General features: G+C 40.1%; 1 protein-coding gene across 2 annotated transcripts in view; it reads right to left on the bottom strand.

Annotated features, from left to right (window-relative positions):
* The window catches only part of Camsap2 (calmodulin regulated spectrin associated protein family member 2), an 88,816-nt gene that overhangs the window by 49,060 nt on the left and 14,815 nt on the right, over positions 1-24,941 (bottom strand). For both annotated transcript variants that reach the window (XM_027417480.2, XM_027417481.2), the window contains exon 2: positions 20,323-20,582. In XM_027417480.2, coding sequence (XP_027273281.1) covers positions 20,323-20,582 — 260 coding nt within the window. The remainder of the gene's footprint in view (positions 1-20,322; positions 20,583-24,941) is intronic.

The following is a 24,941-nucleotide window of genomic DNA, read 5'->3' as shown; positions in this document are numbered from 1 at the left end:
TTCACCTTCCCTTTAGTAAATGGTAAATATTTATGTAAGAATAACCTTAAAAATAAATTGTGATTTGTTACTGGTAAATACTTGATTTGCATACCTATTTTATAAATCCAGGCTCATTTTAAAAAATCCTCAGGTGATAGCAAGCCAAAAAAGTTTAAGAAACCCTGCTCCAGAAAGCATAGGAGCCACCATTTTTCCTGTTCCCAAACAAGGTATCATGGATGAAATTTCTTAGTTGAGCACTAAAACCATAACCCATAGGGACAACAATGTGTGAAATTCAGGAGCCACCAGACAATTCATATACCCTAAGATCTCTCTTGGCTATTTGTTGGACAGATATAACAGGAAAGGGTTAAAATGACTGGGTCTGGAGAGCTGGCTCAGCCATTAAGAGCTCTTGCTGCTATTGTAAAAGACCAGAGTTCAAATCCAGCACCCATGTCAGGTGGCTCCCAATTGTAACTCCAGCACCAAAGGATCCAATACCCTCTTCTGCCTTCCACTGGCACTTATGTGTACACTATGTGTACACACACACACACACACACACACACACACACAGGAAAAGAAATCATTTTAGTATTTTAAATCAAAAGAGAAATATAAAGGTTCTATAACGAGTAATTTAGGATAGATTTGGATACATTACAGTATGTGAAATGTATGTAATAAAACTAGTAAAAAAAATAAAACATGCAACAATGTTCTCTCTATATTAACACGTCATATATATGAAACAGGAAATAAAAAGCAATGAACAAAAGTTAAACTTAGAAAATGCCTTGTTATATACAGCATGTAAAGACACACATTAACCCTGTAGGTTACTTCAAGAGCTGGGATAGTAACCAGTAAGAATCATTACTAAAATAGCTTTAAGACAGCTCAATTCCCTGACAGAAGAGACTAAGAAGACTCTATTACTGTGCTTATGTGGCCACTACTATGTGGCTCTCACTTCTAAGAATGCTTGTGCTTCAGTCTTTCTCATGCTTTCACTTTAGGAGACAGACGTAAGGTAAGAATCATATATAACAGAGTATAGACATAACAGACCTGGAAAAGATAAACATTAAAAAAACTCAAGGCCAAAGGTGGAGCTTTTATAGTCTCAAGTAAACGGATGTAATTTCCTATCTAAACACATTAACATCAGATTGATAACAACAGTTAAATGCAGTTTGATGCCAGGTGCTGCTCAGCTTACTATTAACTGCTCCCAGTACTCTCACTATGTGAAGTCTTCTGTAAGTAATGTTTTCAGAATCTGTAGAAAGCTCCTTTGAGTTAAGACTATTCTGTCTAATTAACAGAAGAAAAACTATGTAACTGACTCATGGTTACACAGCAACCAGGAAAAGTAGGCAGAACAGAATCACATGCCATTCTTGCAAACTTAATGCCAACCTACACTACAGTAGAACCAACAGTGCCTATTGAGGCCACTAGGTGGCAGAGTGAAATACAGTATTTTGGAGCAAGAGCAAAAAATACTAGTTATGAAAAACAAAAACAAAAACCAGGTGAGCCCCACATATACTTTAATAAAAAAGGATGGATGGTGGGCTTCGAGGACTTTGACTCTGGTGAAATCTGAAGTATCATCCAAAGGCCAACAGGTGGCTCTGTATCTGTATTACCAGGAGTGTGTTTTTGTTGGAGACTCTAGGCAAAAATAAGGTACACATTATGTATGAGAAATGAAGGTTAAAGAAATGGGCATTGGGGCTGGGAGACAGCTCGGTGGGTAAGAGCTCTTGCTGTGCAAGAAGAGGGGCCTGAATTTGAATCCACAGCACCCATATAAAAAGCTAGACATGACTGCACACCCAGAACCCCACCACTGGGAGGCTGGAGACAATGAAAGAATAAGGTAGAGGTGTCCTGCTCTGGTCTCCAGACCTGCACTCATGGGCATACACACCCACACACTCATTTGCACCATACACATACACAACACACAGATAGGAAAAGCAGAAACAAGAGCTTCTAAGTGTTGTAAGAAGTGTATTAGCCTCACAACGAAAGAAATACAATGGCTATATAACATTTATACCTCTTACAACACAGTCAGATACATAACTAAGAGAAAAATTCCTAACACGAACACTAGTCTCAGCCCCACACAGAAGTCTTCCATAGGGACAGAGGAGGAAACTAAGACTTAGCTTATAAATAGGAAGTACTTAAGTCATTCTACTGAAATGGCACATACAACATGGACATATCAGAATGTTTTTAAAAGAGTTATTCCAAATTAGTAATTAATACTTCACATTATCATACAGTTTTGCTACTTGGAATAGATTTAACCTCAAATGCTGAGATGTTTAATGTGGCCCTTCTGGACAGAAATATAAAGAAACAGCATATCGGTAGCCAAATTAATGCGGTATATGGTTTCAAAGGAAATATTTTAAAGCATCATTTCTAAATATCATCAAAACACCAACTTTCTGGTCTTAAGTCTTATCTCAGGCAAATCCCTCATGCTGCTGTGCATCAATGGCCTACACTGCAAAATCAGGCAGTGGCAGCAGTTTATGCACCAAAAATGACATGCTGAGCAAAGTGGCACACACCTGTGAATCTCAACACACAGATGGCAAGAGCAGGTTCAAAGCTAGACTGAGCTACAGGGAGCCCTGTCTCAAAAAGCCAAGGGGTTGTAGCTCAGAGGTAGAACGCCTGCTTAATATGACTGAGGCCCTGGATTCAATCTCCAGGACTGAAAAACAAATAACACAATGCATATCAAGAATATTGTGGTGGTCTGAATGAATATCAAGAATATTGTGGTGGTCTGAATGAAAATGGCCCCCACAGGCCAACAGGGTGTGGTACTATTAGGAGATGTGACCTTTTTGCAGAAAGAATGTCACTGGGGGTGGGCTTTGAGTTTTCAGATGCTCAAGCCAGGCCCAGTGTCACTCTTTATTCCTGCTGCCTGCCAATCCAGATGGAGAAATCTCAGCTGACACTACAGAGCTGTGGTAATAACACAAAAACAGCCACCTACTGGCAGAGCACCACTGAAAGCCCAGAAGCAAGCTCACACATGTACAGCCATCTGATTCTTGATAAGGATGCTGAAAGGCAAAGAAGACAGCTTTTTAAACAAGTGCTGCTGGCAAACTTAGATGCTCACATGCAGAAGACTGAAACTAGATCAACTGAAAATACAAAGACTCCAGTGTTGACCTGAAACACTGAAATACTTCAAATCCAGACACAAGCAATGGCTTTCAGAATATTACTCCAAAAGCTCGGGAAATAAAAGCAGGAAGTCATAGCCAGGAATGCATCTAATTCAAAAGCTTCTGTAGAGCAACAGAAACAATGACCAGAGTAAAGAGAGCACATGGGATGGGAGGTGTTTGCAAGACACTCATGTGATAGACAATCAACAGCCAGAATAGAGCAAGCATCTCAAAAAGTTGAAACACCAAAGGAGCAAACAATCCACTCAACAAATAGGCTAATGAACTGAACTCTTAAAATTAGTTAAGTATGAATAGCACATAAATACACAAAAAACGTGTTCAGCATCTTTAGCCACTAGGAAAATGCAAATCAAAGGTGCATCAAAACCCAACAGATATCAACAAGACTGCAGAGGGGTAGTATGTGGAAGGGAGGGTACTCTCTACACCATGTTGGTAGGAATATAAACTAGTCCAGCCACTATAAAAATTTGGTATGGAGGTGTCTTAGTTACTATTTTACTGCTGTGAGACATCAGGACCAAGGCAGCTTATAACAGAAAGCATTTAACTGGGGACTGGCCTACAGTTTCAGACGGTGAGTCCATGACCATCATGGAGGGGGATGTGGTAGCAGACAGGCAGGCCTGGCACTGGAGCAGAAGCTGAGAGCTTCCATCTCGACCCACATGCAGGAAGAAGAGAGCGAGACTGGGCCTGGAGCCGGCTTCTGAAACCCCAAAGTCCACTTCCAGTGATACACCTCCAAAGTTCCAGTAACTGGGGACAAAGCACTTAAACATGAGCCTATGGGGGCCATTCTCATTCAAACCACCACATAAGCTTCCTCAACAAATGAAAACCAAATCCCAGGCCACTTTTGGGCATACCAAAAAAAATCAAAGCCAACTTCCTATGGAAGTTGTATCTATGTATCTATGATTACTGACTATGGTCCTACTCACAACAGTCAAGGTACAGAACTAGCTTGGAGGCCTACTAATGGATAAAGAAAAGTGCGTGTGCTGCAAAAATGTACATGCACTCCTGCGCATGTGCTCACACATGCATACACACGTGTGCAAACCCACACATCTTATTCAGGCATAAATAACAAAACTGTCATAAAAAAATGAAAGCAGCATGCAACTGGAGATCATCACGTGAACTGAAATAAGCCAGCATTTCGGGCAAGCATCATGTTTTCCCCTATATGTGGATCACAAGTACAGTTAGAGGAAATTACTATAGCTTTTGCCAAAAACTTAGCGTTGGGTAACATACTGGTGGTACAAAGGAAAAATCCAATCTGGTTCAAAGGTTTCCTTAAAATAATGATGTACCTATCTTATGGTGGCATGGATGTAGGAGAAATAACTCCCACCCCCCCACCCCCCAATGCTGGGGAGAGATGCTCCCCTCACCCCTTGCTACAGACCAGGGAGCTGGGCCACCTTCTTACCAGCTGCAGTGCTCAAAAAAAGCAGGCCCTGCTCTTTGCCTAGGCAGCACAGTAGAGATGAATCTGTTGGCAGAGGTGTGGATGAAATAACCCTGAGGCCGTGAGAGTGGAATAGCTGGTCATGCCCCCCCCCTTGCCTGCCATGTGGTGGTGAGGGCCATGGAAAGATGCCCCCCACCCTGACCCTGCCACCCGTGGTGGGTGAGGGAGCTGACCTGTTCACCCATGACAGGCGTGGGTGAACCAGTCCTGATATTGTGAGCATGGGGGAGCTGTCCCCATTACTCACCTGTCACATGGCAGGCGAGAGATGCCTCCCTCCCATTAGCACCTGAGGCAGGGGGGAGAGCTGTCGCTGCCCCTCCCTCACCAGCTGCACCACTTGAGAGCGGTGCCTACACCTGGCCTGGGCAACACAGTAGAGCTGGCCCTGCCCTGAAGGTGTAGGTGAGGGAGAATTGACCCCGAGGATGTGAAAATTGGACAACTGCCTCCTGCCCCCCACACACACCTTGCTCATCGCTGCAAGGGGTAAAGTAACCAGGGCAATGCTGGAGAGCTCATTCTGGTGGTGCAGATGGGGGAGAGCTGGCGGGCTGACCAACCCTGCACTACCAGGCCCAGAGCCAGGGTTGTATGTTGGCCCACTCCAATATCCACCCCGTCTGTGATCTGCTGGAGCAAGGGGAGGTGAGGGTGGGTTGATCCTGCAGACCCAGGGCTGCAGGATCTCCATAACCCAGGGCAGAAACAGGATGTCCAGGAAGAGTCCCAGAGGGCCCAGAGTTAATGGTGTAGAGAAGACTAGGGCCCTTGAACCAGGCCAATGATTCTTTGCAATGAACACCTGCATGTAAAATGTATGGATAAAGGGCTTTACTGTGGGACTCACCGTGTCACACTGCATGACGAGATTTTCCTTTCCTCCCCCCTTTTTTTCTTTTACATTTTATTATGTTTTATTCTGGGGCTGGAGGGATATGGGTAGAATCAGGATATGAAAGACACAAAGAATAAATAAAAGAAAGCAAACAACAAAACAAAACAAAACAAAAACTGGTATACTCATAGCTAAAATCTCACAAGGTTTTTAAGTCTATACCCCAATTCTCTGTGTTCTGACCCACCCTTCAAACTGTAAGGTATTTTCTGCTTCCACTATTTTAGTTTCTTACCTAATGTGTCGTCACTACTTTTCTAGATTTGTTAGATTTGAATTATACTCTATTTCAATAGTCATGTGTTCCTGTGCTCAAAGTACTGGACTTTCTTGATTACTTTTGTAGTATGATCTGTGTTCATAACCTCAGACATGTATACTCCAGTGCCTTTCTATCAGGTGGGACCTGGGCTACATGGTTTCCCACAGAGAAGTTATCATCCTGAAAAAGGTTTGTCTTTACCTTTGGCAACAAGCCCAGGAAAACAAACATTTATGGTTTGTTGAGGTAAGTTCTTGTGTTCTGTGTTAACTTTACTAGGTTTTGTTTATTTTTCAATCTTAAAAACCTTAAGAAAAACTTTCCTTGTTCTTCAAGGTTTTTTTTGTTTTGTTTTGTGAGACAGGTCTTGCTTATACCCGAGGCTGGCCTGAAGCTTAGGATACTCCCACCTCTGCCTCCTGAATTCTAGGATCACAGGTTCGTGCCAACTCCAAAGTCTTCTAATTACCACTCTGATGAATGATTACTGTGCTGGCTTACCATTACTGTAACAAACACCCAAGTCAATAAACTTCTAAGAACAAAGGTTTATTTGGGTTCATGGTTTTGAAGTCATGGCTGAAGTTGTGACAGAACAAAACTGCTCACCCTCATGGCAGGAGGGTCAAAGAGAGGAGGAGGTCACTGGAGTTACACTATTCCTTTGAAAGACATGCTCCAATGACCTGGAAACCCCTCTTAACGGTGTCACCTTGGGGATCAATAATTTAACACTGGGCCTCTAGGGGCCCATTCACAACTATTTTTTTCACAAAGGTCTATAGAGCTACTTTGATAAAGTGCTTTAAAACTGTTGAACAATCTTAGCTAACTTCTTCATGGTTAACGTTTTGAAATGTCTTTTTTTTTTAAATAAACATTTTTATTAATTCTTTCAGAATTTCATACAATGTCTTTTGATCACATTTACTCCCAATTCCTCCCTGATCCAGCCTCACCTCCCCCAATCCCTTGTGTCCTCTTAAAATGTCCTCTTTTTAATTTAATAACATAAGTCCAATATGCTGTCCACATACTTGTGGGTGTGAGTCAGGTCTCTCTGACCTAGAACTACCTTGGGCAGTTTACAAGTGAAAATCTCACCTTATCTATAGAAACATATGTGATAACATGCTCTCAAGTCATACTGTAGACTTTTCATTGATGTGGATGTGTGAAAGATTCCATGAAAATTTCAAAAGTCTGATGGTTCTGGATGTCAGGCTATCAATCAAGACTGGTATCTTAAAGTGTATGCTATGAAAATAATTGAATATTCTTGTCAATTACAAGACTTTTATCAGAACTTCATTAAAATCCACCCCTTTTGTCATCCATTTTTTTCCCAGCTGAATGTACTCTTACAATCAAATTCACGGGAAGGCCTATACAAGATATTCATGAATACTTGCTTCACAACAATAGCTACTGTGAACAGCTATCCAGAACTCAACTCAGGGAATCCTTTAGTTCACCAGGCAACTTAGCAACATCTTTAATGTAACCACTTGTTCAAACTGTATAGATGATCTCTCACTCTCTATTTTAAACATTCCAAATACCACACAGGCCTGGGGACTAGAAGATGAGATTGTTCTAGACTACATATTGGTTAAATAAGAAAATATCTGTGACTCAATTAATACTACATGCTCTATCTGAATAAAGTTCTCTAGGGAACTGAAACCCAACTGCATAAAAATAATACAGGCTAAACAGAAGGAGCAGGGCTCACTTAATTGCCCTTACACCCAGATTCATGACCCAAAGCCATTATGCAAGTTCCTTTGCTATGTTCTTACTAGTCTTTTTTTTAAAAAAAACAAAAAACAAAAAAACATTAGTTTCTTTTAAAAGTTTGTCCCTGTTCCCTGTCAAAGATCTGCAGAAGTAAAACGCCTAACAAAACAATGCTGGCCCAGCCCTTGGCGGTGATAGCGCATGTCTATGGAAAACGAAAACTACTGAGCTCCAGGCAAACCTAGTCTGAAAACTACAACTTTTAAACCTCTTTCTTCTTAACACAATTAAATGGGGCTTTGACACTGGTGTCCACTCCCTCATACTAGACCTTCTCTGCACCAAGGCTCAGTCAAAACTTAGTTGTAGGACGATTGATCAGTGATGCTTTCAGAGAAACTCTTCCCCAAAGGAAGGAAAGGTGAAAGCTGTCAGCATAATTTCTTCAAGCCCCAATAAAGAAAACAAGTGAAAGGAAATGAAGGAGGGAGGAAGAAGGGATAAAGTTGAGAGATCTCATACACGTACGCTAACATAACAACTGTCACTGAAGACCCTCTCTCACACACATACATGTTCATACCGAATGAATGAATGAATGAATGAATGAATGAATGAGTGGAATGAAATCATTCACATATGTTTGTGTGTGCAAGTACGTGTGTATGGAGGCGGGGCTAATATATCAGGACCAGCAGAGGTAACTTCTAAGATTCTTAATAGTTGAAAAATTCTTAATTCACATATTACCAAGATAAATGAGGAAGGCCATGTGATTACCTTAACAAAAGAAAAAATAACACCAAGTTACAATTCAGCATACATAAGCTTCTTAGCAAACTCTGAAAGAAAGGACATCTTCAAAAATCCTACAAATAGCATTATTCTTTGTTGGCTTTTCTTTAGTATAAAGGTAGGAACTAGCTGCATGCCCATGTGAAAAACTGATTCTAAAGTGTATATGGAAATATAAAGAAAATGGAATACTAATTTTGACATACAAAGTTGAGCAGTTTGCATTGCAGACGGCAAGACTTGGGATAAAATGATACAGGTTAGTACTGGCCTGGGCTAGCAACCTTGTCTCTCCAAAAAATAAAAAAGTGTGGCACATAAGAATGTCTATCAGAGCCTAGGAACATGGGGATGGGGAAATGGAGAGAAGAGATCTATTCACTATGGAGGCTCATGTGGAAGAGAAGAAAAACTTCTCATGTTTTATAGCATAGTGAATAACTGGTTGACAATTAACTAAATATTTCAAAACAAGAGTAGAAGAATGAGGGAATGGTTAGATTCTTAAAGGAGTTTGGATCACAAGAACCCAGAAAAATGACAGATAAGGGTAGAGTCATGTCTATAATTCCAGCCTTGGAAAGTTGGGACAAGGGCTCCCCAGAGCCAACATTCTAGCAAGAACAGCCATATCAGAGAGCTCTGGGTTTAGCTGACAGCTCTGCTTTATTGAAGACGATTCGAAACAACCACACCCAGCCACATGTGTCCACACATTAACAGATAGGAACACACGCACACTACAAACACCCCACGAAAGAAAAAAAGGAGCCAAGAAAACTGGTAAAGGAGACATTAATTTTCCTAATATAAAGGATTAATGAACGTCTGGAGCATCAGGTATGCAATTATCCTGAGCCTGTCATTATGCATCGCATATATTAAAATGGCATACTTGCCCCATAAATATGTATAGGTACTAGTGTCAATTTAGAACAATTTTTCAAATGTGAACATTTGATTTCTTACCACAAAGTGTCAAATGAAATGTATACTTCAAAGTAATCTAAAATTTTCTCTAGGAACATTTTTATAGGTTTACAATCACTGGTTGTATGTTTGCAGTTATGACAGAAGCTTATTACATAATAAATAAAATCTAAAGACACTCTTTAGACTTAAAATGTTATTAATGCTTTAAGGAACTGAGTTTCCAATGAATCAATCGGACATGTAGATAGGAAAAAGTAACCATCAAGACCATGAAACAGGGGTGTTATTAAAAGCCCATGAAAGTAGATTACATTCTACAAATCAGGGCTTAAGTGGAACGTGTGTGTTTTCAGATGTCCTACCCACTGTGATCTGGGCAAGTCTATTTTTATGACCGCTTACACACAGTGGCTCAGGCTTGTCCAGCACTGCTCAGCTAATTGCTGCTCCCTGTGCCCACAATGGAAAATGATGGCCATGTTCTCTCCCTGTACAAGATGACATGTCTAATGTAGTTTAAGCAGTTACATATGTTGTATTTCTAAATGTTTGTGTTTTATAGTTTTCCAAATTTGAAGGTTTTCCAAGAATACTTGACTCTAAGCCAAAAATTGTGCCTCAAATCTCCAAATCTAAAACAAGTTACCAAAGTACTCTGAAATATATTTTATTATGTAAAAATAACCACCAGCTAAAGCTTCGGTGAACCCTCAGAAAACTCTGAAAGTTTGTCAGTTTCTTCCGTACATGCTGGCTGTGTATGCAAACGTGACTATCAGCTTAGTTTTATCATAAATACTGGTAATGAAGCTATGATACCATCCTGACTGTCCCTAATTGTCATCTTCTGAGCACTCTGTGTGAAAAAGAGGACAAAATAGTCATGATAATCCTGTCATATCGGGATTTCAGAAGCCACAGACAATGAGCAGTGTAATAGCAATGGGGAGCTGCGGTGGGCTCACAGGGAGTGGCACTATTTGAAAAGATTAGGGCATGTGGCCTTGTTGAGTAGGTGTGGCTTTGTTGGAGAAGTGTGCCATTAGGGGTGGGCTTTGAGGTTTCAGAAGCTCAAGCCAAGTCCAGTGGCTTCACTTTCTCTTTTGCTGCCTACTGATCCAGATGGAGCATTCTCAGCTCCTTCTCCAGCACCATGTCTGCCTGTGCTTCCCCCATGCTTCCTGCCATGACAATAATGGACCAAACCTCTGAGCTCTAAGCCAGCCCCAATTAAATTTTGTTTTCTTTTATAAGAGTTGCCCTGGTTTGAGACCAGCCTGGTCTACACAGCTAGTTCCAGAACATGCAAGGCTATACAGACACACACAGACAGACAGACAGGCAGGCAGGCAGACAGACAGACAGACAGACAGACAGACAGACAGACAGACAGACAGACAGACAGACAGACAGAGACACACACACACACACACACACACACACACACACACACTCACACACACACCCACACCAGTCTCTAATGGGAGAGGTCCTTCTGTGTGCTGTGAATATATGTTTCTCTTATTAGTTGATGAATAAAGCTGTTTTGGCCAATGGACAGGCAGGACGTAGCCAGGCAAAAAGTATAGGCAAGGCTACCAGACTAGGAGAATTCTGGGAAGAGGAACACAGAGAGAGCAGTCACCAGTATGAGACACCTTGTAGATACTGGAAAGGTAGAAAGCCTGGGCATTCTCCGGTAAGATAAGGCCATGTGGAAATACATAGATTAATAGTTATGTGTATGTTAATAATTAAGAGAGCAAGACAATAAGAAGTCTGAGCAATAGGCCAAACAGTTTATAATTAATATAATCTTCTGAGTGTTTATTTGGGAATGAAGAGTGGGGCGGGACCAGGCTGGACAGAAACCTCTTGCCAGCTGGGTCTCAAAAAATAAAAACAGCAACAACAACAGAGTTGCCCTGGTCATGGATGGTATCTCTTCACAGCAATAGAAACCCTAAGGCAGGAGCTTTAATCCTAGAACTCAGCAAAGCAGAGGAACCTTTGAGCTGAGTCTAAGACTAGCAAAGCACAACAACACTGCAACCTTTTTTTTTTATTTTTAAAAAGATATGATCTTGCAAATGCATTTAATTCTTAAAAACTCACTAATATCAAATGTTCGTTGATTCTGCACTTCCTTGGCAGAATATGGTGATAACCAGGACCCACAGACCCTGTCTTCACAAAAGTGATTCTATGTGAAAGCAATTTGGGGCTATCCTTGGCTAGGTGGAACAATAGAATATCTTTTTTTTTTCTTTTCTTGAGGAACTTCACTTTGGCTTCATTCTACAGGAATAAGCTGAAATCTACTAGGCATCTTACCTTTTCTAACAATTTTTTAAAATTTAAAAAAGAGAATGCAATGCCTTCTCTGGCCTCTCTGGGCAACACACATGTATGTGGTACATACATATACATGCAGGAAAAACACCGATACACATAAAATAACAAAATAATGATTTCCAAAAGTAAAAAGTTGGGCACAGTAACAAGGAGCTGTAATTCCAGTCCCAGGGGAGCAGAAACAGGCCAAGTCCTGGGCACATGCTGGCCAGCTACCCTAGGTTCAGTGACCCCATCTTCAAATAGAAAGGACAACTTCATTTTGACTTTTGGCCTCCACATGAGGCCAAAGGGGTCACAGACACACAGGCAGAAAGGGGAGGGAGAACAGAAGCTGAGAATGAAGAATAGCTCAACCCTGAGGGGGTCCAGAATGGGTTAAACTAAGGGGCTTTTGTAATTACTAACTACTGACTGAGTAAACTAACTAGAGGTGTGGTGTATTGGATGAATTTTTCCCTGGCCCTATTTGTAATCTCTGTTCTTTATCTCCCAACTCTGAGAAGTCAAAACTTCACCTCCATTTCACAGACCTTAAGAAACCACTCCCTCCATCCCCTTCCAAAAACAGCTCTCCAGCTCCTCAGTCCCTAATGTAATTCAGGCCCAGCAATTTTAAACTCCCAAGTGACACAGTACTGCCAAAGTGACTTTCTGAAACACAAATCTGATCATACCCTCTCTGTGGGGTTTAACCTCTAGTCTCTGTCACTCTCCCTTCCTTCTAGGAGAACACCACATTTGTCACAGCTGGTCTTCCATCTATTCTGAGGCATCACTTCCTGTCATCTCCCAATATGTACCTTATACCTAAGCTATAACTAAACACTGCCTTGCATTCCCACATATATTACCAACATCACACCCATCTTTCCCTATCTAGCAAATTCCTTCACACTTTTGAAACCTTGGCTTATGGGCTAGCAAGACAGTTGAGTAGGTAAAGTACTTGCCACGCAAACTTGACTACCTAGTTTAACTCCCAGAACCTACACAAAGGTAAGAGAAAAGCAATTCCACAGTTATCCTTTGACCTCCACAAGTATTCATTCTCATATATCCCACCTCCCTCTGTCATAGACACACACACACACACACACACACACACACACACACACACAGAGGCAGACACACACACAGACACCAAAAAAAAAAAAAAAAAGAACTGGGTTAAGTATCTCTATATAGCAAGCACCTTATCAGTTTGAGTATCTCTCCAGTCCCAGTGACGTAAAAAAAAAAAAAGGCATATACAACATGCTATCTAGAAATGAAAGAATGCAAATTAGGTACACAATGAGTGAGATCCAGCACTACCTAAAGGGAAAAGGACTCTGAGTAAAAACAGCTACCAGGGCTGGAGAGATGACTCAGTAGCGAAGAGCACTCACTGACTGTGCTCTTGTAGAGGACCTGAGTTTGGTTCCCAGCACTCACGGGGTCACTCATAACCATCTGAAATTCTGGTTTCAGGGAATCTCACTCATCTTCCATGGGCTACTGCAACCACACGGTGCACACAAACACACCCATACACAGAAAAATAAAAACATAAACAAAAAAGTATTCAAATAAAATTTCAGTGTTGCAATATTTGATTATGTTGTGTAAAGATATGTCACTGTGATTCATTTAATAAAAAGCTTGAACGGCCAATAAATAGGCAGGATTTGCAAGCAGAGGACAATGGGAAGAAGGATGGAGACTCAGGAGACTAGCACAGGAAGCGGCAAAGCAGGAGTCTCAGGGCAGCACATAGATGAATAGAAATGGGTAAATTTAAGTTATAAGAGCTAGCTAAAAACAAGCCTAAGCTATCACTCAAGCTTTCATAATTAATAGCTAAGTCTTCGTGTTATGATTTGGGAGTTGGCTGGAGGGACAGAGAAAGACTAGTTACATATTTGCTCACACATTTGAAAGGCATTTTTATAAAACCTTGACAAGAAACTAAGGTCTCCTCACTTCACCTACTATTGTAATACTCATTTACATAATCCTTCTCTAAAGTGGAATTTTTTAAATGGAGAACTTTTTTTTCCCCTCTAACTCTGTATGAGTAAGTTGGTGGCATAAGGGAAATCCGTAAGAATAGCTGCCAAATGGGAGAACAGGAGAGGCAGAGAAGGAAAGAAGAGTAAGACAAAACAATTAGAAAAGGACACAGCTTTCCAGTAGCATCCTTATCTATTCCTTCTGTCTCCCCACTTCCTGTTACTACTTCAGCAAAGAATGAAATGCTACCTGGTTATTAAGAACACAGAATTTATCACTAGGGCAGAGATGATCAGAATCCTGCCTTCACCGCAGTCCTGTCCTTGCTTGTGAGCTTTGTCATTACATGCTCAAAGCCTGTATCTTCATCAGGATAACACAGCAGTTAAGAGCCAAGTTACATGAGCTTGGGTGTGTGAAGTATAAGCACGCTGCATGGTACATGGAAAACAAACAAAAAGAGCTACCAGGTTGTCTGAGAACAGAGAAGCAGATGTATGAAAATCAGAAAGACCTAACAACAGGACCATAATATTCTAACTTGACAAAGTACTTTACAAAGGATTGATACAGGCAGAGGTGGAAACACATACATAGTAACAAAACAAGAGAAACAGATGGAATATGGAGACTACTATGACCATTTATTCTACGATCTTGTCACTCAAAAAAAAAAGCTAAAATTCTTAGCTTCCGTCTCTTCTGACCTTGAGCCACATTTATACTTGTATGTAGTTACATTTTAACTTGTAATAGACAACATACTTCACAGTATGACACACTTGGCTCAAACAATTCGGTCAATTCAGTAACCATGCTCACCCCAACCACTTCCCCATCCTATCAGTCAACCTGTCCTTTGCCGCTTTTCCTAGGACCAAGCAGAGGCCATCCGATTTACCTTGTGGTCAGTGTCTACTGCCCAAGCTGACAGTTTAGAGCACACATTTCCTGCATTCTGACTGAGGGGCTTGCCCCAGCGTTTTCCTCACTAAATTCTTAAGCTCATTATCCAAGTGAAGATGTCCTTTCAGTGGTCCATGAGTGCAGAGCATAAAACACGCTAAGAGATAACACTTCTTTACATACAGAAATACCTTTTTTGAGGGTAAAAAATATTTGCAGTGTCTTTCTGTGTTCTAACTACAACTTCACTGACCCTGCCTTGGTGGTATAATAAAGCAATGTAGTACAGTAGCACAGGTGGACCACAACTATTTAGCTTTAATGATACATATTATATGAATTATATATCATGGAATATACGTGTGTGTGTGTGTGTGTGTGTGTGTGTGTGTGTATGTGTGCTCGCGCGCGCACGTGTGCGCATATATATTTCATAGCCAGGTAGTGGTATACAGCTGTAATTTCACAATTCAAAAGGTTGAGGCAGGAGGATTGCTGTGATCAATGTGGTCTATGTAGCAAGACTCTGCTCACCCTCTCACTAAAAACATTCTAACTAAATATTAACAAGTAAATAAATAAGGCTTCCATTAACAATATTGGCAATTCAGAAGAGAACATTTGATTCCTTACTTTCCAATGATGTATCATCCTACTTTAATTACAATTAAGTAAACAGAATAAGCTACTCTTTTTTTTGTATTTGTTAGAATAAAAGATTTCAATATAAATCTGGGAGCAGGGAATGTAGCTCAGTTGGGAGAATGCTTGCCTAACATGCAGGAAGACCTAGATTTGATGCCCGAAACTCTAACCCAGCTGTGGTGGTACACATCTGCATCTGTTATCCCTGCACATGCAGGAGCTATATGCAGGAGTGAGGACCAAAAGTTCAAGGCAACCACACAGTACACTAGAGGAGAGCCAGGGAAACATGAGACCCAGTCTTCAAAACATAAGAAAATGAAAAAAAAAAAGTGAAAAAAAATTAAGTACTTTGATTTACATAATAATGAAACAATAAACCATATCCTAAAATCAATCTCATTTCATTATATACATATGCACAAATATGGCTGGGAAATTAATTCACAACCCAGAGTTTGATCTCTGAGTCTCTAGTCTAGAGGACAGCTAGGTAAATATGATTCCCAAAACTAGTCAGTTATGATGGAGCATATCTTTAATCCAGTATTCAGAGGCAGAGGTCGGTGGATCCCTGAGTTCAAGGCCAGCCTGGTGTACAGAGTGAGTTCTAGGATAGCTAGGGCATGCTTTAGAAAGCCACAGCTCTGCCCAGGTTCTAACTGGCTTGCCTACAGAGCAGTTCTCTTAGGCAAATCACTTCACCCTGCCGAGCCCTATGTGGTATCATATGCACAACATAAAACTCTGACTAGATGAACCTTTCCCATACATTCTTGATCATAGAAACCACCCATAAAAACCACATTTAAGAACCAGAAGCCCCTGGACTGGGTGTGGTGCTTCCTGTGCTGCAGCACTTGGAAGGCGGGAGCAGGATGAATCCTAAGGCTCAAAGCTAGCAGGGCACACAGTAATACTCTGGGTCAAAACAGAACAAGTACAAACACACAGCCCTCTTTCCCTAAAGATGCCGACGCAGCAGCTCTGACACCGTATATTCAGAGCTCCCACACAGCTTTTGGGATGTTTTAATCTTACTGCTTTCTGATTTCTCAACTGGTAAAGAGTTTCATGCATTTGAAATTATATAACATGGAGCAGCACTCCATCCCAGCTGATACTAATACAATTCCCATGAAATTGTATTTCACTAAAGAACAATCAACTTTTCTGTAGCCAGGTGGTGGTGTCGGCGGTACACGCCTCTAATCCCAGCACTCGGGAAGCAGAGGCAGGTGGATCTCTTTGAGTTCAAGGCCAGCCTGGCCTACAAAACTACACAGAGAAACCCTGTCTCGAAAAACCAAAAGACAAAAAATTTTTTTTCTGTATTCTCAATCTATCTTACTTAGCATTTGGGTACATTTTCATGCCATCTTAGATACCAGTATTTATTCTGGAATTTTGATAAGATTTTGCCTAGAATATACTTCTAGTTGAGAAATGTTCATTTGTAATTTTCACATATGCAACTATTCCTCAGGTTAACTAACAGTCAAAACTTTGGTATAAATAACTATTTATTCTTGTCAATCCTCAGAAATGTTTGCTTTTAAACACTGAACTATAGTCATTCCTTGATGTCCTAGCAGTTGTTCCAAGAGCTCCTAGGGACACTAAAATCTGGGAATCTGAAGTCTCACCTATGGAGTACTTATGTATAAAGCCCTCCCTCCACAGTACCTGTACTACCCAACACAGTGTAAGCACTATGTCATAGTCTCAAACATACTGCTGAAGGAATAACCAGGGGAAAAGCTGTTCACGGTGAACAGTTTTTGTTTTGTTTTGTTTCCTTAAGTAGCTTCACTTCCAGCTTGGCTGGATCTACTGATGCAGAATCAAGGCTGATTGTAAAAACATTTCAGACAATGATTACTTCTACTTGAACTTAAATTTCTTCTCTGTAAGTTTTAAAATAGTATATGTAATTATATACAAATGTTACCAATATAGAAATACATCAAATAACAATCAAAGTACCAGTCATCCCTCTCATGCCAATTTAATCCCATTTCACAGAAGAAGAAACTAAACACATTTTGTCAAAAAACCACTCTCACAAAATATACAATTGCAGGGGAAGTTGAAAGTCTAGTGTGAAGTTCTAACAATCAACAATTAGAAGGCAGTCAAAAAAGGGGGAAACATAATTTAAATTAGTTCTTTAAATATTGAATATTGTACTGTCTTAGACTTTGATAAAAAAAGAATTAAGGAGCTGAAGAGCTAGCTCATCTACTAAGAGCACTTGCTACTGTTGCAGAGAACCAGGGTTCCCAGGACATGCGTGGAGGCTAAAGGCTCTATTAACTCCAGTTCCAGAGCACCCAATGCCCTCTTCCAGCCTTTGTAGGCACCAGGCATGAATATGGTATACACATACATGTGGACAAAATACTCACATACATAAAATAAAGTACATTTTTAAAAAAAGAATCAGGAAGAATATTATGTCTTAAAAAGCCAAGATGATACTTCTGCTATTATATCCACCCTGACTCCAAAGTTGTAAGGCATATAATAGTTTACTAAAACTACTAAGCTTATTCAGAACTGCAAAATGGTATCAACACATTAACTGTGAGTAAAAATATTTTACATGATATCACCTAAAAAGCAAGACAAAGAAGCATTGGTAATTTAAATAACTTATGTTACATTTAAAAAGTTCCTTAACAAAATTTTACTAGTAAAATGTTCTCATATAGGCTTTTAGAAGAGTAATATAATATTACAAGAGTAACAATGAAAAAGTTACAACTGAAAAACTTTGAATTCTGACAAAAACTGAAAGTATACAGTTACAATACAGATCAATAAATGTGACACTACAAAGGGTTAAGTTGATGTAGTCTAGTCTGAAGTTTTAACAGCCAACAATTAGAAGTCAGAGCTGGAAAAAGAGGGATACAATATGTTATTTAGTCTTTAAGTATTAAACATTCAAAATTGTCAGCAAGTTCTATAGGGTGAAAGAAACCTAATAATATAATTAGATGTCTACCAAACTCTTTATTAATAACTTAGTCCTCCAAGTAACTTCATGTTATATCTTCACACATACCAACTACACTAGACAGACTGTAGAAAGTATGTTAAGTTTGTTTCCTTATTAAGATTGAAGACAGACAGCCTATGTTAAGGACCATCTGGGTTACCTACCACATACTTCGCTGTGTCTGAAAGAGCAGCTCCTAATCAAACACTTTCAGAGTCAACAGTGTGCAGTGTATCTATCTACCTGGCCTTGAAACTTCCAATTACTAAGAAGTGGATATATCTGCCGTTTGAGTACAACTAAGAGAGTAAACCCAGAAGAGCTGAATGTGGCATATCCAGAAATAGAATTCAATGGTCCCTAGAGCTAGTGAATGGTTTACACATGATATGCACACATGTACACAACTCAGAAAGGGTAACCATATGTGAATCTGGAGCCAGTGAGAATTGAAAATCTCATATGTGGAAAAAGTTCAACATTCTAGGTTATTCTTAATAATTTATTATAAATTTTAACTAAATTACTCTTGAGAACTTATTCTCAATCCTTTACAAGTACTAAAGTGAGTTTTTTAAAAGAAAGCAAAGTATAACATCCCTTCCACTTAGTATTAGACTTGGTGACTTTGTTCACTCTTCTTGAGTTTTATAATACACCCTTTTATGTAACAGTACTTTATCCCAAGACTACTATGCTCATGAAAAATAATTTGAACATGCAAAACTACTTTTTAATTTTTAGCATTCTTTGTGCATGTATGTGTGGGTATGTGTGTCCACCTGTGTGCACATACAGAGGCCAAAGACTATGTTGGGTGTTCTGCTCTATCATTCTCCTCCTGATTGGTTGTCAGCAAACCCCAATGATCTTTATCTATTCCCCACAGTGTTGAGATTGCAGGGTTACATGATCATATAACCTGGCTTGTTTTATGTTTGTGTTGGGGATTTGAACTCAGGTCCTTACAATGGTATGGCAAGCACACTTACCCACTGAGCCGTCTCATAAGACCTGCTTTTTAGTAATATTCTTCCACCCCCCCTTTTTTTAGTAACTTTCTTAACACTCTTGATGATACCTGTATTTTGTGAACTTTACTCAAAGCACACAGTGAGCTTAAAAATATTTGGGTTTATGTCTATAGACTATGAGTTCCTACATACTTATTCCACTTAGACTTCTTCTACATGTATTTTCTACAAGAATGAGTTAATGGTTATTAAGTAAGCTAAAATATCGAACGCATAAGAATTTCCCATGACTGAAGCATATAAATGAATACTTTTACATTTGTGATTTTTTTCCCATTTTCCATTACATTTTAAAATATTTTTGTGTGTGCATATGTATGTGTGCATAAGTGCATACACATGGAAGCCAAAGTAGAATGTCAACTTTCCATCTCTATCACCCTCCACCTTTAAGGCAGGGTCTCTCACTGAACCTGGAGTTCCCATTGTTTTGGCTAAGCTAGCAACCTGGCAAGCCCCATCCATCCTCGTGTCTCTACCCCAAGTGATGGAGTCATAGGCCTGCAGAAGACTATGCCTGGCCTTTAACACAGCTGCTGGAATCCAAACTCTAGTTCTCACGCTTGCACAAAGCACTTAAATGCTCATATGTGTTGAGTTATTTTCTTCATCCCCTTACATATTATCTTTATGTGGCTCTGGGAATCAAACCCAGGTAAGGTCTTTCAAGTGCCAATTTTATCATTGAGCTATAGTCCCATTCCCATAGGAAAATTTACAAATCCCTTTTTGTCTTACAAAAATAGTCAAGGATTCATTTTCCATCTCCTTATAGCTAATCTCTAAAACTAGAAAATTTTACTTAAAGAAAAATTATCTCAAAATAGTTGAAATTTACGTAATTGTTCCTTCTAGACATTAGAAGCCTCCAAATATTCCAAAATAGTTTGTTAAAATCTTCTTTCACTTAAAGAACAAGATGGCTTTTGAACTCTAGGTGTAGAGGCCATGAAAGTTTTCAAACGTATTTCCTTCTATTTTATAGTACAATTCACAGACTTATGCATTTCAAACTTGAAATAATCTTTCATATACAAAGACTTACCATCTGTATGGGTTTCTTGTGGAGATCTCGTTCAGTTACCAATTTTTCCTGGTCTGTGACATAAAGGCCCTTCTGTGCTAATGCCTGGATCACAGCATCATGGCCCAGGAGCGGCTTTGCTGCGTCGCTCTTGAGGATGAGGCTCCCAGCACGACAGTACAGCTCAGCCGACAGAAGCAGATTAACAACAGGTGGTTTGATGTGCTCCTGGTCATACTGATCCGTGTAAAATGGTTCCTGAAGTTCCTCAGGCACATTTTCTATAAAGAGGATGGGAAAAAAAATCTTATCTAAAATATAAGACTTCTATTAAAAAACCACGAATATCATTTAATAATCACTATTAATAATCACATCACTAAAAATCACATCACAGAACTTGAGATTACTTCTTAAAATATTAATATACCTTTAACTGGAAAGATGATTTTTTTTTTTTTGAGGGGGTAAGAAGGATCTGGGCATAAGATCTAAAAGGAAAGCTACAAATTCCCTTTAGAGAACACATGGTTCTGAGATACACAATAGAAGATGCAAACTAGGAGAAAAGCCCACTTGCAGTGCCTCAAGTAGGTTCCTAACCCTGTCAGTGACTAGCTACTCATGCAGGCAGTCAGGAAATGAACCTACTATCTGAAGACCTAACAGGAGAAATCAGCTACCAAGTGGTAGAACTGAGACTGCCTAACTTATCTGGTCCCTCTTCCTTAAGTGCCCTTCACCCTGACCCTGTCCCAGTCTTTGCCCCTTTTGCTTAGGTTGCTAAATTTATTGAGGGGAAGTTACAACTATTTTGATAAGATCTTCTGTTTAAAATCTTTCATTCAATACTGATGACTATACAAATCATAAACAGATGAAAACTATTTTACAAAGGTAAGAAAATAAAATTTGAGCCAGGCGGTGGTGGTTTACATACGTTTAGTCCCAGCACATGAGAGGCAGAGGGAGGTGATCTCTGTTAAGTTTGAGGCCAGCCTGGCCTATAAAGCTAGTTCCAGGACAGTCAGAGCTCCATACAGAAACCCTGTCTCAAAACCACCACTCTCCTCTCCCAGGGGAAAACAGAACAAAACAAAGCATAGGGCTGGAGAGATGCCTTAGAGGTTAAGAGCACTGACTACTCTTCCAGAGGACCCTGGTTCAATTTCCAGCACCCACATAGCAATTCACAACTGTCTGTAACTCCAGTGTCAGGGGACCTGACACCCATGGGGAAACACCAAATGCACATGAAAGAAGAGGAAGGGGAGAGAAGAGAAGGAGAAGAAAACTAGAAGCAGTAAAAAACATGAGATTGCTAAAGGCAATCAGAAGGTACCCAGGCATATAGCAGAGGTCACGATAAAAATCAAAGATGATCAAACCTAAGTTATAAGTGTAGTAGTTCAACTGAGAATGTCTTCCATAGACTAAGATATCTGAATGCATGGTCCCAATTAGTGGCATCCTTTGGGGAGGTTTAAGAGGTACAGCCTAGCTAGAGGAAGTATGTCACTGGGAAGAGTTTTGAGAAATAAAAAGCCTCTCCTACTTCCAATGTACTCTCTCTGCTTTGTATCTGGCATTCAAGATTTGAGTTCTCAGCTTCCCGTTCCTGTTGCCATGCCTGCCACTTGTTACCATGCCTCCTTGCCAGGACAAATTCTTACCCATTTGGAAACAGAACCCAAAAGAAATTCTTCCACAGGTTGCTTTTGATGATGATTTATCATTGCAACAGAAAAGTAACTAATACAAAAAGGGTGCTAGTATTATAGAAAAACAAAAAGCAGGGGCTACACCAATTCTGGAAGAAAGAAGGTAAGTTCTGTTGCAGACATACTGAGTTTGAAATAATAGCAAAAATATCCAAACAGAAATACCCAGTGAGCAGCAGGAAATATAGGACTCAGAAAGAGGTCAGAACCAATCTATAAATTTGGGATTTTAGAGACATCTAAAAATATCATTCATGTTTAATAATTGAAAACACTTTCCTTCCTTTCTAACTGCCTTACCAACCCAAAAGTCATCCAAACTTAAATTTAACATAGGGTTTAACGTTCACTTCAGACTTCAGTGCAGGTACTGTATTTTAGCATCATAGTACCTAAACAGAAGCTATTAGCAGAAAATCCATTAAAGAAAAACTATACTAAGATAATTATCATAAAATGTCTGAGTGGATTTTATTAAAATAATTATTAGCTGGGCAGTGGTGTCACATGCCTTTAATTCCATCACATGGGAGGCAGGGGCAGGCAGATCGCTGAGCTTAAGACCAGCCTGGTCCACAGAGTAAGTTCCAGGACAGCCAGGGCTACACAGAGAATCCCTGTCTCTAAAGACCAGAAAAAAGAAAAGATAATTATTATAAAATATCTAAGTGACATTTTGTTTCCTGTAATAGCAGTAAAAATGATTAAAACAGGCCATCTTGGCATCTAAGCACTAGCAATGCACAAAAAAAGTACATGCCCATTACTAAGATTTTAAGCTTATCTACCCCACTGTCTTAGTTAGGGACTCTAGTGCTGAGATAGACTACTGAACCCAAAAGCAGCTTGGGGAGGGAAAGGCTTATTTCAGTCTATAGTTCCACATCCATTTATACATTCTCACACACTGCTTTACAGTATCTTGGTGAAAAAGACAAGTAAGGGTGATACCCAGATAAGTAACAGAAGTAAATACTTAGAACAGTGTCTGTTAGGCATTGCTCTAAACAAGAATCTTAACCACCTCTTTGTATGTGTGTGACATAAAACAAAACAAAACAAAAAAAACTTCACAACAGTTCTCTTGCCCCAAGACAGACACGCAGCTATAAATACAGCTCTACACAGGTGATACACTACAAAGTAGCTTTGATAGTCCAGGATCACAAGGGTGGAAGGTGGAAGATGCAAGGCCTAGGGCTATTTTCACTTTATTACAGCATACCCTTAACTTTAGATGAAAGGTCTATTTTGAAAACAACCCTGGTACAAGGAGAAGAGAAAAACAGAGTAACAAAGATTGCTTCAAATGTAAGCAGGTGTGGTGGCACACACCTTTGGACTCAGCACTCAGGAGTCAGAGGCAGGGGGATGCCTGAGTTCAAGGCCACTGGACCTACAAAGACAGTTCCAGCACAGTTAGGGGCCACACAGAGAAACCCTGTCTACAAACAAACAAAAGATGACTTTCAAATATGTTTTAAAGTACTTTTTTGTCAGGCAGGGGTAGCTCACACCTTTAATCCCAGAACTCAGGAGGATCTCTAGTTTCAAAGCCAGCATGGTCTACAGAGTGAGTTCCAAGACAGCCAGGGGTATACAAAGAAACCCTGTCTTGAGCCACACACCCCTTCCAAAAAAAGTATTTTTCAACTCCCTAAAGAAAGAAAAGGTTGTCATGACACCAGGTTGTTTTCATAAATATATGTTTACATCCACAGGCTGCCTTCAGCCTTAATCAGAGAAGCTTCTCTTTACAATGAATAGCAGTGAGTTCAGAGACACATGGTACTCAAGGTGATGATGGTTGAGCTGGTTCAGCCTTAAAGACTTTCATACCCTCTAAGGCAGTGGTTCTCCACCTTCCTAATGTCACAACCCTTTTAATACAGTTCCTCATATTATGGTCACTCCAACCATAAAATCATTTTCCTTGATAATTCATAACTGTAATTTTGCTACTGTAAGAAGTATAATGTAAATATCTTTTTTCCAATGGTCTCAGGCAATCTCTGTGAAAGGGTCAGTCGACCCCCAGGTTTCGGGGTTTTGACCCACAGGTTAAGAAACGCTGCTTAAGGTTTGGGAAACATTACAGAAGAAGGGGTGAAAAGGTCTAAGAGCTGGTGTGAAAGCTATCTTCTGGGCACAGCACAGCCAATACAATCATGTTCTCACAGCAGCCAGAGCTGCCTGCAATGAGTCCACACAGACTGGGCCTGTTATCAATACATCATTTATCTCACAGGGCCCTGCGTTCCCTGACAAACTCTTGGCTACTCTTGGATTCTGGGAGAAGAACAGACATTGTCTCTAGTTGTGTATACCACTGAGCTAGCCCACCAGGTTCCAATAAATAGCTCTAAACCCCTGGCCAACAGATGGTCCTCATTAAACTCAAGTCACAAAACAATGAATGGAAGCACAGGGACTCCTAGGAAGGAGGGGTTGGGGAGGAGGTAGGAAGGGTTGGGTTCCAAAAATCGTGAGAGGTGACAATAATCAGAGCGGACTGTATACTTGTAGGAATTGTCTGGGAACAAATTTAATTGAAGTTATTTTTTTGAAAAAAGAAAGAAAACCTCCATACAAATACCTTGCAGCCCTTCTTCTGTCTCAGTGTCCTGAGAGCTGGGATGACAACTGTGAGCCACCACACCAAACACAAACACCTAAAACAAATCCTCAAGGACATTCTTGAGAAGACTTTCAAAACAGATTATAATGGTTTATATGTTATTTTTCAAAATTATTTGCGATTGTATGTTTTTTGAAAAATGAGCTGAAAGAGCATATTAGAAAAGAAGCAAGTTGGGCATTGGTGACACACACCTTTAATTCCAGCACTTGGGAGGCAGAGCTAAGCGGATCTCTGTGAGTTCGAGGCCAGCCTGGTCTCCAGAGCAAGTGCCAGGACAG

Source organism: Cricetulus griseus, chromosome 5, assembly GCF_003668045.3.
Source record: "Cricetulus griseus strain 17A/GY chromosome 5, alternate assembly CriGri-PICRH-1.0, whole genome shotgun sequence".
Lineage (NCBI taxonomy): Eukaryota > Metazoa > Chordata > Mammalia > Rodentia > Cricetidae > Cricetulus > Cricetulus griseus.
Note: the sequence above shows the minus strand (reverse complement) of the source record. Positions and strands in the feature narration are given on the sequence as shown.